The 13,214-nt window shown below is 43.0% G+C and overlaps 1 protein-coding gene across 2 annotated transcripts in view; it reads left to right on the plus strand.

Annotated features, from left to right (window-relative positions):
- Nucleotides 1-13,214, plus strand: part of DEPTOR (DEP domain containing MTOR interacting protein) — a 58,442-nt gene that overhangs the window by 20,348 nt on the left and 24,880 nt on the right. For both annotated transcript variants that reach the window (XM_033155793.1, XM_033155794.1), the window contains exon 5: nt 7,669-7,847. In XM_033155793.1, coding sequence (XP_033011684.1) covers nt 7,669-7,847 — 179 coding nt within the window. The remainder of the gene's footprint in view (nt 1-7,668; nt 7,848-13,214) is intronic.

A 13,214-nucleotide genomic window follows, 5' to 3' on the forward strand; every position in this document is an offset into this window, starting at 1 on the left:
GAATGGATTAAGTTCGTAAACCGTGGTACCACTGTATATGTATTTTAAATCTAGAGTAAATAATAAAAAATAGTGGAAAATCAGCTCAGGTTTAGTCTTTGAGTGCCAGTAAATACTGTGATAGTGTGTGACTTTAATATAATTTTCTGTTTCAGTTAGTTTATTCCCTTTCCACACAGACCCCCCAGGACTGCAAACTACCCAGATGCAAGTTATACACCCATGTGTAGTCATTACATTCTCTGGGTTTTTTGTGGCAGTCAGCTTTTTTTTGGGGGGGGGGGGGGTTGTTGTTCTATGCCCTTTCTGGTGATGTGAGGCTTTAAAGTCTACACTGGATGAAACAGTCATTAGGGCATAACTGTGTGTTAAAAGGGGAAGTAGACAGGGTGACTTAACAGGCTTTCCCATTTGAAAGATTCCCGCGATGCTGTTTTATCATCTGAGGCTGTACAAAATCTGCTTACTAACAGCACTTTTAAATCCACTTTGTCAGGCTACCTGCAATCACTTTGTCAAGGCAGATGAAGCAGAGCTGTCTAACATACAAAAATCTCATGTACAGGTATCTCCTGTTATACGTTAGAGCTGTGGCTGCATATGGCCTTTAGCCTAATTTCATGCAGGCCTTTGTCAAAGATTGGAAAGCGTTCAGAGGATACTTGAAAAATTATGTTGAAAAGTTAAATCTCCTATTATAATGAACAAGTTCCGATACAACTATTGGATATTAAATAAGTCAGACAACAAAGGGGAACTGTAAATAAACAAGAAATTGGAATAATAGTGTGTTAGAAGAAAGAAAGAGGAGAAACGGAAAGAAATTATAGCTGAGTTGACTGGAAGTCATGCACAGGGTGGGGTGTGGGGTGATGGAAGGTGGTGGGTAGAGTGTGATGAAGATAAGGAAAGTATGATGGAGTGTTTGGTTTTTAAGATGTTGAAAAATGTCTGTAGGTTGTGTATGTTTTGTCGAAAATATGTGTATGTATTATAATTTGAAACAATAAAATAAAGTATTTTTATTTAAAAAAAAATAATTTCATGCAGGCCCTTGCAGGTGGTCAGCTCAGTCCAGGTATGTGTGAGCTATGCAGTCAGCACCCATTAATGCCACTCCCCACCAAGCAAACTTTTAATGTGGGTCAAGAGTGCTTCATAACAAGAAGGTTCCCCACTCTTGCTCTAGAATGACCAAAAATTAAAAGCAGAATGGAGATGGGATCCTGCTTGATTTTTAATTTTTGGGATCACTGCGGGGGTGGGGTGGGGGAACAGGTTCTGTGCGGTACTGATACATACACTGATGGTCTCCAAGTGTGTACCCCTTGACTTCCTACAAAATAAGTGATTTCTTGCCATTCATCCCTATGTGCATGAAATGTGAGATGAAAAGCACTGCATTATAGGGGGGGGCATTTAGCGGTAAGGGCAAAGCTGCCCCCCTCCCTGCCCGGTACTGACACTTGCAAGAGTTCCCATGGGAAATGCAACAGTTCACTCTGTGCACCAAGCACAACACAATGCCCATGCAAATGCAAGCCTTCCCTACCTACCCACCCACCCCTGCAAAACTAAACATAAAAGGGAGCCTGTGTTCTAACATTGCACCTATCTCTTAAAACTGCTTATAGAACCTGTTAGGTGGTCTGTTCAGGATCACAACCAAGGCTGCTGTTGCTGTGAATACCAATGGGATGTGTTTAACATTGCTTATAGTTTGATAGACACACACATGTGAACACACACACACACACACGTTTACCACGATGGGCATATTTCTACCAATTTTAATTACAGGGCTCATTTGCACAGTGGGCTTGTGTCTGGGCAACAAATCTCCCCGTTCCTCCTTGTTTTGGATTTCCTGTTACCATGGCGAGACCATGCATGCTTGAGTAGCTAAAAATTAAACTCTGTTTAAACTCTTTGTCCACTGTTTGGATGTGTCCCCTGTGTGGATAAAACACAGTCAAAACAAGATAGCTTTTGATAATGTTTATTGGATTTACACATCACTCTCCAGTTTGCCCCTTGGCAATATCCTTGTTTTTCCTCCCCTCTTTTCTAAAACCCAGAACATTTTGTCCCTGCCAAAAATTAACGAGGCATTAGCTATCATCGCATGCAGATGCGTAGCTTCCGAGAGTTTGTGTCTGTGTGTGAAGTACATGAATTACATGGGGTAAACAACCTGGATACATGATGCAAGCAACTAACTAGATTTGCTCAGTAAAGAGGTTTCAAATCACAGTTGATTGTGCTAGCTTTCTGACCTCAGTTTAGCTTCTCCCCTGCTCTCAAGAACAGGGACTGTTGAAAGGTGTAATTATCAGACCCCAGCTTCTTCCTGCTGACGGAATAAGAAGGAGAACCGGAGAATCTTGAGGTTACAAAATCAGATAGCAAGCAGGATCACATCCATAGGGGGAAGGTAGCTGGTTGTAGGGAGGCCTTAGCCACCCCCAAATAACAACATGGCAGGCATAAGGGGGCTGTAGCTGCTGAAAGCCTTCTGGACCATTTGGGCTCCATTTCAGGATCCAGAGCCTTTTCACCAAATGAAACTAATCCCCTAAAATCAGCTGTGATACACATAGGGGCTCAAAAATGGCAAGATTGACATTAATGAATAAAGCTAAACTAATTTATGTCCAGAATATATTTTAGGAGCTTCTCTCTCTCTCTCCCTCTCCCTCTCCCTCTCTCTCTCTGTGTAGGAGGGGATTCATACTATATGAGATTTTATAGGTCAAAAACAGAACTTCTGTTTTGCTACAAAATTTCCCCAATCAGCAGATTCCTTAAAAATATTGCCATTCATTTATGTTTGGGTTATCCTTTTTACTAGCCCCTGTTTTGAGGATTAAATTAAAAGGAACCATTCCCATTGCATCCCAGACTGAAAGTTAATAAGACGCAATCCCAAGAAATGAGAACTTATATTTTTATTGGAAGGAAGGATGGGACTTTTCTCCCCAAAATAACCTCAGACATTTCTGAGGTTCAGTTTCAGATCAATTATTTATTCTTTCTGCTGTAATCTTTCTAGCAATGCATATACACATGTTTTTGATATTAAACTTCCAGGATTAGTGTATAATCCAGTATCCCACTGTTTCCACTCAAATGGGCATGAAACCAGCAAGTTTACATTACAAGGGGTCGCATAAGTACCATCTTCAGTTTTGCATTTCATTGTTGAGATATATTTTTTAATGTACTGTATATGTGGATTCCTAGCCTATAATGAATTTCCTTAGATTTTGAACAAAACCTTCCTCGTTGAACAAATTTATATTACTCTAGGTACTCAGAACTGATACAGACCAAATGCTATGTCCATTCAAATATAAGGGGGTTGGACTAGATGACTAGAGAGCCAGTGTGGTGTAGTGGTTAAGAGTGGTGGACTCGCAATCTGGTGAACTGGGTTCGCATCTCCACTCCTCCACATGCAGCTGCTGGGTGACCTTGGGCTAGTCACACTTCTCTGAACACAACAGAGTGTTTGTTGTGGGGGAGGAAGGGGAAGGAGAATGTTAGCCGCTTTGAGACTCCTTTGGGTAGTGATAAAGTAGGATATCAAATCCAAATCCAAACTCCTCCTCCTCTTCTTCTTCGGGTCCCTTCCAACTCAACAATTCTCTGATTCTATGAAATATGCTGCCATCACTACATGCAGATGAAACTGGTGCAGTCCACAGGAAGGTTTGATTCTATTGGCTGTATAAACTGGCTCTCTGGAGATTTCTGCCCTGTGCGTATGGTGATTTAACTATTACACCTGTCAGGGAACTGCACCTGGCCCGCTGAGGGGAACGGAGGGTCCGTTAGCATACAGAGAGCCCCGAAGCCAAATGAGCAGCAGCACCTCTTCCAGCAGGGAAAGCTGCCACACCTCCAGTGGGGAGGAGAGGGAAGGAACCAGCCAGGTGAGGAGGGGGCTTAGGGATGCCACTGAGAGCCCCAGTGCCTCTTCTAGCCAGGAGCCACAAGCAGGGAGCCTGGCGAGGAGAGGGCTTGAGGATGTTGCTGAGACCCTGTGCTCACCTCGCCCGGCTGGTCAGGAGGGAGGCACGCCATTTCTGGCACCCCAGTTGCGCAGAGGGGTGAAATGCAAGGAGGGTAGGAGGAGACTTGGGGTGCCAAAGTTGTTATGCTGGGGAAGGAGCCAGAAGGGGCCACTCCAGGATTCTGCCAGCAACTGAGACAGACATGCTTTTTGTAGCTCTGCACTGTAAATAGTTTGCACAATAAAACTGCAAAAGACTGTTTGGGCCCCTGCTCCATTACTCGTGAAGCACCTTCACACGAATCTTACAACACTGGGGTGTACGAGACCTCCATATCTTTCTGGTATAATTCCTCTGTGTATTCTTGCCACCTCTTCTTGGTATCTTCTGCTTCTGTTAGGTCCTTTCCACTTTTGTCCTTTATTATGGTAATCTTTGTACGAAATCTTCCTTTCATATCTCCAATTTTCTTGAACAGATCTCTGGTTTCTCCCATTCTATTGCTTTCCTCTATTTCTTTGCATTGCTCGTTTAAGAAGGCCCTCTTGTCTCTCCTTGCTATTTTTTGGAACTCTGCATTCAATTTCCTGTATCTTTCACGATTTCCCTTGCATTTTGCTTGCCTTCTCTCCCCTGCTATTTTTAAGGCCTCGTTGGAAACACAGGGGAACTCAAAACGGAGCATGTTCGGCTTCCAAAAAAAGTTCGAAAACTGGAACACCTACTTCCGGTTTTGCAGCGTTTGGGTTCCAAGTTGTTTGTGAACTAAGCTATTCGAAAACCGAGGTACCACTGTACTTATATGTATACTGGTCAGGATTGTTAGGGTAAATCCCCACTACAGACATAGCAGTCATCCACAATTCTGCTTGTTCTGCCACTTTCCCCTGGGAAAAGCCACTGTTTACAGCTGAATCAGAACAACAGTTTTTTCTGCAGATGGATGCTTGTTCTGATTCGGCGGTAGACAGGTTTTCCAGGGGAAAGCGGTGGAAAAAACCATTTGGATCCATGCCTAGAAAGCATGGGGCAAGCGGAAAACCTCCCGGACCTGTCTTTCTAGGCTTGGGACAAGCAAAAATTGTGGATGAGCTCTTAAACAGCTTCAACAATCATTCCCATTTCATTTGAAGTTGTCTGGCAAGTTGTCTGCAAGTGGCAGTTGTCTAGCAAGCCCATGAACAATTTTTCATTAGAAGTCATGGTGGTTAAAGTGGCATAAAACCAGCATAGGTTTGGAGTTCCAGAGTCTTTGTTCTGTCCTTCCTGCTCTTTAGCTGATCTCTTCTGGATTCCTGATGTGGAAGTCCTGCAAGGTCCCTGCTGCCACCAACAATCCCCACTTGGCAATTTTCCAGATTCCTTTCATGTGCCTGTCCATTGCAGCCATTAGCATCTCTTTTGTTCTTCCTGGCCACACCAAGCAGCCGGGCATGTTATTTATAGACTCGTCAAAGAACTATTAACAAAGAATTCCCACTCAGAGTCTACAAAACCAGGATAACAGCTGCTTAGAAAAAGCCTTAGCTTAATGTTTATTGGCTTTGGGGGGATCTCTTAAGTTAGAGAGAACAGGATGTGATCGAAGGTATCATCTCTAAAATGTTGTCCGTACCATTTCTAACGTCTTGCATTTGAACGGAAAGGGGCTGTGAAATGATGGTTGCATCCGATTCGCTTTTTATTGATGCTGTCGGGGAAGTATTTTAGCTCAAGCTTCATTTTCTCCTGATAAATTCTATTAAAATTAAAGCACTTGGTACCATTAGAATTATAAAAACGCCTGCAGCAGAGCTTGTTCCATTCACAGGATTTCGTCCCTTTCACAAACAGAAGAAGTACTTCTGTTTAGCCATTAGTGAACCTGAAAGGAATCTGGAAAATCGTCAAGTGCGAATGGTGCAAGCCTGTTATTTCACGTTGTAGGCCAGGAAGAGAAGAACTCAGGAGAAGGAACAAGTGAACTTATTCTGCAGTTCACGTAACACGAAGTTTCGGATGAGTTCATTGACCTATTACTTGGTTAGCAACCGTCAGTTCCCACCCCCCACTGAAACAACTGACATGGGTCTAATTTTAGCTTTCACTGTAGGATTAATATGTTGCAAGCTTTTTCCACTAAGTTCCTGGTCATATATTTCATAAGGAAGTTGGGTAGATAAGCCTGATTTATCAAACATGCAAGGCAGTTAAGAGGAACATTTTTTAAGGAGACTGTAGCAATACAGTTACAGGTAGGTAGCCGTGTTGGTCTGCCATAGTCAAAACAAAACAAAATAAAAAAATTCCTTCCAGCAGCACCTTAGAGACCAACTAAGTTTGTTCTTGGTATGATGAGCTTTCGTATGCATGCACACTTCTTCAGGTACAGTTAGAGATTGACTGTTTAATGTGATGGATGTGCTGTCTCGTGTCTTCAACCACCAACATGCTGCAGACCACCTGAATGAATCTTACAGAGCACTGGTGTTTCCCCCAGCCCTACAGGGAGATGCTGGGGATTGATCCTGGAAGCTTTCGAATGCAAAGCAGATAGATGCTTTGGTATGGATGATGAGGGGCCTTTACAGGGAAGAACCAGGAGCTGTGTTTGGGGGGGGGGAATCCTTGTTTCATTACTATATGGTTCAGTCTGCTCAGATGCTGTTGATTGTATGCAGGACCTTTTGCATACGAAGTATGTCCTCAACCCCTGATCTATGTATGCTGCTTTCTTAATGCTCCCAACTGGAAGCAACCAGAATTAAATATAAATTACTGATAGACACTGAGGACAGAGGTAGTTTGGCATTACCCGATTTAAAACTTTATCATGATGCGGCAGGTTTTTTATGGCTAAAAGAATGGTTATTATTAGAGAATCATGAATTGCTGGACCTTGAGGGATTTTAAAACAAATTTGGCTGGCATGCCTACCTGGTGGAAAATAAATTAAAAGCACATAAAGGGTTTAACAATCATATTATCAAAAATCCTCTATTGAAAATTTGGGGAAAACACCAAAGATTATTGGAACCTAAAACACCTAAATGGGTCTCTCCAATTGAAATAATTACAGTCAAAAAAAATAAACTCCAATGCAAACTGGGGCAAATATAAAGATCTGATAGAACAAAAAGACGGAAAATTAAAAATAAAGGAGTATAATGATATTAAACATTTCTTAACGGGTTGGATCCAATACCATCAAATAAATAGTAAATTTAACCAAGACAGGACACAAAAAGGTTTTTTTTTTTAATGAACCTTCTTTATTAGAAATACACCTGTTACAAAGCAGAAATAAATTAATATCAAATATGTATAATATATTACTGGAATGGGAGGTTAAAGATGAGATGGTGAAAGAAACTATGATTAAGTGGGCGAGAGAATTGGGTAAGACAATTGATTTGGAAAAATGGGAAAGACTCTGGAAAGAAGCATGGAAGTTTACAGCAGCGGAGGGGATTAAGGAAAACATGATTAAGAAGTTGTATGCTGCTTTCTTGATGCTCCCAACTGGAAGAAACCACTTGCGTTGCCTGCAATGTCCTTGCTCCATCCTTGGGTAAACTTGGACGAAGGTGGAATTGGAACCTTGAACACATTTCTGCAGTTTAACCTTCATGTGCTCACGTTTCCTCTCCCTCCCTCCCTTCTCTCGTCGCAGGCTGATGAATACCGAAAATGCACTTTTACAAGCCAGGGAAGAGGAAGGAATAAAATACGAACGCACTTTCATGGCATCTCAGCTGATTGACTGGTTGATCCAGGAAGGAGAGGCCACCACAAGGCCTGAAGCTGAACAACTTGGTCGCAGGCTGCTGGAGCACGGAATTATACAGCATGGTGAGAAATGTTCCCTGCTTTAGCGAGCTCTGTCTAGATGCGAAGGATCTCATAAGGTGGTCGCATGTTTTAACATGGACTGCTTGACCCTACATATTTTTAAGTGGTGGGCATATATATATTGTGAATGCTCCTCACTTTTGCAACCCCAGACAGGCAGCAAAACAGAAAGTTATATTTAGTAGCTATGCTTAGTGGTTAGTGGAAAGCTAGGTGGGTCACAATTTGTGTAGACTGGCTTCATTAGATTGGTCATTTTGACCCATGTCCTATTGAGCAGCTTATATTTCTTTTTCTGAGGGGAGTATATCCTTCTTTCTTTTTTCAGGCGTACCCAAGAAGGGTTTGATTGCGGTGGTTTCTCCTCCTTTTGGAAAACCTGTGATTCAGAGTTCAGCACAAGCTGCCACCCGTGAGAGCCCAAAGTTGGAAAAGTTAGTTGTGACCTGAGTCCAGTTTAAAACAACGGCATAGGACTTGGACTGTGTACACATTACCAGCTCAGAACACAGCAAGGTTTTCCTTTTTCTAAATTTTGATTGAAGCTGGGCAAGCCCATCATAATGCAGTATTTCATAAGGAACGACAGGGCAGATAGGGATCGTGGCTGACGTCAGGTGTGCAATGCTTTCCAAACCAGTGGTGGGAGTGCACTGAATGCAGAATAACCAGGAGTGTGTATGCAGCCTTAGTGCTCATCCACATTCTGCATTTGCTGTGCATAGAAAGCAGGGGTCCGAGCAGTTTTCCCCTTGCCCTGCTCCTTTCAAAGGGAGAACCTGCTCTTTAGCGATAGATCGGAACAAATGCCAATCCGGGGGGAAACCCAAATTGCTGTTTGGTCTGATTGAGCGCTAAAGAGTGACTTTCTCCAGGGGAAAGCAGCAGGGCAAGACAAACTGTGGATAAGCCCTTAGTCTTGACTATCTTTTAAGTCCAGTTGATTTTCAAAGCTGCGAACTGTGAGAGTACAATCCAGCAAAAGTTAGTTACATCTTAAGTCCAATTCTGCCTGGTTGTTGCCAGCAGAAGGTAATTTTCAGGGGAGAGATACAGGTAGGTAGCCGTGTTGGACTGCCATAGTCAAAACAAAATAAAAAATAAAAAAATCTGAAATATACTCGGAGTCCAGTGTGACTTTCATGCTCTTTATTCAGCTCATAGTAGTGAGGAATGCAGTTCCCCCAAAACGTTTGCTTTATATACACTATTTACACAATGGGCCCCACGTGATTGGCTAATTCCGGGATACTCCTGTATGCCAATCGGAGCGTGGATTCACTTCCACCTGGAGCTGGATTGGGTGGCTCCTGCGGACCAATCAGAATGCTGCAATCTCAATCCTATTGTTCTGGGACCAATCAGACTGCTGCAATCTCAATCCTATTGTTCTAGGACCAATCAGACTGGTGCATTTTGGATCCTATTCAACTCAGTACATAACAAAATCCTTCCAGTAGCACCTTAGAGACCAACTAAGTTTGTTCTTGGTATGAGCTTGGGAGAGTTGGGTAGCGTAGGGCTTGGGCCACATCATCCATCGTTTCTTATTGTCCTGCATTTACTTGTAGTGATCTGCTCCTTGTTGTCCCTTGGCAATGCCAACCCTCAAAAGGATTGAATTACAACTGGCTCTGAGGGTTTTCACTTTGGTTTTCTAATCTTACTGCTCTTCAACTTGGGCTGGAAATAACGCGACGAATGACTTTTCGCCAGCCTACATCATAGTTGTGCAATTAATCTTGCTGCCAGAGAGTAATTTATAGGGTGCCAGCTGCTAAGGGCACAGCACACAAGTAAAGTGTACTCCCTTGGCCTCTGAAGTGGCAAGAACATGCTATAGGTAAGGACTAGGAGATAAAAGGGAGAGGTAGAACAGGGCGCAGATAAGATAATGGATGACGGGAGAGGGAGAGAAGCCACTGCAGGTTCTTAATCTGCCGCAGCGCAAACAGACATACCTCACACTGGATACTGGTTCAGCCATCAGCCTTGGCCCCTTCAGTCCCCCATCTGCTTCAGGCAGGCTGTCCATCTTTTAAAAAAAAGAAAGTATCACAGGACCACTTTTACTTGCTTTCTCTAGACAGTAGATTCTCCTCATTCTAACTGGATTCTGAAGAACCTCCTGCCACCTTTGTTAAGAACTTGCACCAGAGCTTATTTTTTTTGGGGGGGGGGAGTATGTGACTGATGTTCAGTTAGGTTTCACTCAGACCTACTGAAATGAATGGACCTAGCTTAGTTTGGCTTATTGATTTTAATGGGCCTACTACCCTTGAGTAAAACATAGCTGAATATCACCCCAGAGCCTTTACGCAGCAGTGAGACTGTCACTTCCACTCAGAATGGTACAGTCCCAGGGATCTACAAACCTGACCCACCATGTTGAGACTCTCTCTCCCTGCTCTAAATTGCCTTGAAAGCACTTTGTCGCACAGACAAACTCCAGCCCTTCACCTCTTCCTGGAAGAAAGTGAGGGGATTGCGCCTGGCCTTGTACCAGTAGTATAGTGGATTTGTAAGGGGAATTGAACACAGCTCCAATACTCGCCCCACTAGAGCAGGAGCGATAAAAGCAGCTGCTGGCATGCCAGGATGTTGGCAGACCCTGGTTGGTGTAGCAAGTGAATGAGGTGATAGCAAGGCTTTCAAGTTTTGCTGTGGTTTGTGATGGAATGAATACACAAAGAGAGGCTGGGTGCTTCTTTCCTTTCACAGGGTTGCTATCTCATGCACAAGATAGCTCAGCTAGTGGAACATGAGACTCTTAATCTCAGGGGGTTGTGGGCTCGAGCCCCACGTTGGGCAAAATATTCCTGCATTTTAGGGGGTTGTACTAGAGGACCCTTGTGGCCGCTTCCAACTCTCCAGTTCTATGATTCTAAGTGGTAGCATTTGTCATTAAAAAGCTAAAGCAGGCTGGAGATCTTTTGTTAAAGTTCAAGGTGTGTTACGAGTTAAACCATCCTCTGCAGTCAGAAGAAAGCACCGCTGAGTTCAATGGAACTGCTGCCCAGCTAATTCTGAGCAGGACTGAGCCAGGAGTGTCTCCTCCAACATCTACCAGCCCTGTTTGTCCTATCAACAAGCTGTCTCTTTTCCTGGCAGATTCCCTGTGTCAGTTGAAGGCACACCTTTTCCATTGGGTCTTTGAGAGGTCAAGGATGTGTGAGGCCCAATTTAGTCTTCTGTATGCTGCTGTGCTGCAATTATGGCTGAAATTTCAATACACCATTGAAGGGTTTTGTTTTTTTTTAAAAAAAGATTTTAATAATTGCGCTATTGCATGTTGTGTTTTATTCAAATACTTTATTTGGATGACCTGGAATCCTATGGGATGAAGGTGATTAAAAGTTAAAACAAGCAAACAAACAAATGGAACAGGTTACAAGTGGGTAGCCGTGTTGGTCTGCCATAGTCAAAACAAAATCGAAAATTCTTTCCAGTAGCACCTTAGAGACCAACTGAGTTTGTTCCTGGTATGAGCTTTCGTGTGCATGCACACTTCTTCAGATACACTGAAACAGAAGTCACCAGATCCTTAAATATAGTGAGGGAGTGGGGAGGGGTATTACTCAGAAGGGTGGTAGGAATGGGTGATCAGCTGATAGGTGTGGAAAACCTGTTGACGACTCTTAATGGCTGTAATTAGTCTTGCAGGGAAAGGCAAGGGGTGAGATGGCTAAAGATAGCTTTGTTATGTATAATGAGATAAGAATCCAATGTCTTTGTTCAGACCAGGTTTCTCCGTGGTTTTAAGTTTGGTGATTAGTTGTAATTCAGCCACTTCTCTTTCCAGTCTATTTCTGAAATTTCTTTGTATTAAGACAGCTACTTTGAGATCTTTTATAGAATGTCCTGGGAGATTGAAGTGTTCTCCTACTGGTTTCTCTGTCTTGTGATTCCTGATATCAGATTTATGTCCATTTATCCTTTGGCGTAGGGTTTGGCCTGTTTGTCCAATATAGAGAGCTGAAGGGCACTGTTGGCATTTGATTGCATACACAATGTTGGAAGATGAGCAATTAAATAGTCCTGAGATGGTATGTTTGATGTTGTTGGGACCAGTAATGGTGTTGTCCGGGTTTATGTGGCAGCAAAGTTGGCATCTGGGTTTATTGCAGGCTCTGGTACCAGTGTCCATGTTGAGTCCTGTGGTTGTATTATTGCGGGTGAGGAACAGGGGCGCTGCAACCCAGGTTTCCCCGATCAAATCAAAACATGCTAATGCACCACCTGTTCTATGAATGTTGGCTGATTAGAACGAATGAGGCATTGTGCTGTGTGCTGTTGCTCTTTCGGGGCTGTCTGCTGTGTATGCAATGGACTTTCCTTGGAGCCGTGGCTGTAGGAGTTGTCATGATGAAATCCTGCACTTCAGAATTTACCACTACACCATTGCATTGCGTTGCACTGTGCTCGGAGGTGCTCAGGCACTGAAAACAAGCAACTTCCTCCCACTGGCAACCATAATTTTTGGCCGGCTACCAAGGGCACTGATGGGCTAACCCGACAGTGTTCTGACCCAGTCATGCAAGATTTCCCCTGGGGAACTGAAACAGGTTGGAATTGCAGCCAGAGGAAATGTATGCAACTCCCTTGTTCCTGTTTAATGTTAGAAATGGAGTGTTCTTATTGACTTTCCAAGAACTTAGGATGAAAAGGACTGGTGTAAAATCTGATTAAAGCCCAGAGAGGCTAAGCTCTTTATTTATAATACTTTGCCAGTAGGAGATTTGGTTTAAAGACTTAGTTTCTATAGATTTCATTGTGTTTCACCCGAGTTAGAAACGATATTGGTTACACTCAGCTGAGATGGAATGATTATGGATTTTAGCTGTAGCAAACAAAAATAACATCTGTTTTGACTGCGTCTGTACTTATACTGAAACTAGCGTAGCTAAAAAAAATGAGAAACCTTGCTTTCTCATCTCCCCCCATCCTGTTTCCAAATTGCAAGCTAACTTTGAAATAACAACAGCTGCCTGCTTTTCACTCCGTTGTCTGTTTATTGCAATCTTTATAGAGTCTGCTCAGCTTGCAAGTAAATACCATGGATCCGTTGGCAAGTTTCCTCTGCTCTCCAAGGGCCAAGCCATTCTTTGTGACTTATATGTCAGCATTGTCAATACAGTTTCAATTAACACTAATTGGCATTCTGCTGTAGCCTGGCAAGAGCTGAATGAGATATTTGGCTGGCGATTGAGTGTAAGATAAAATACCTTTGTGCCTCATTGGTTGTCTTTATAAACTGCTGTCACAGTTTATAATAGAACTCGACTACCCTTATTGCTGAATAAGCACAAAGAATAATGACATGCAGTTTCCTTCTCTAGTTAATTTATTGTCATAGAAAAGGGCCTG

This window comes from Lacerta agilis, chromosome 7, assembly GCF_009819535.1.
Source record: "Lacerta agilis isolate rLacAgi1 chromosome 7, rLacAgi1.pri, whole genome shotgun sequence".
Lineage (NCBI taxonomy): Eukaryota > Metazoa > Chordata > Lepidosauria > Squamata > Lacertidae > Lacerta > Lacerta agilis.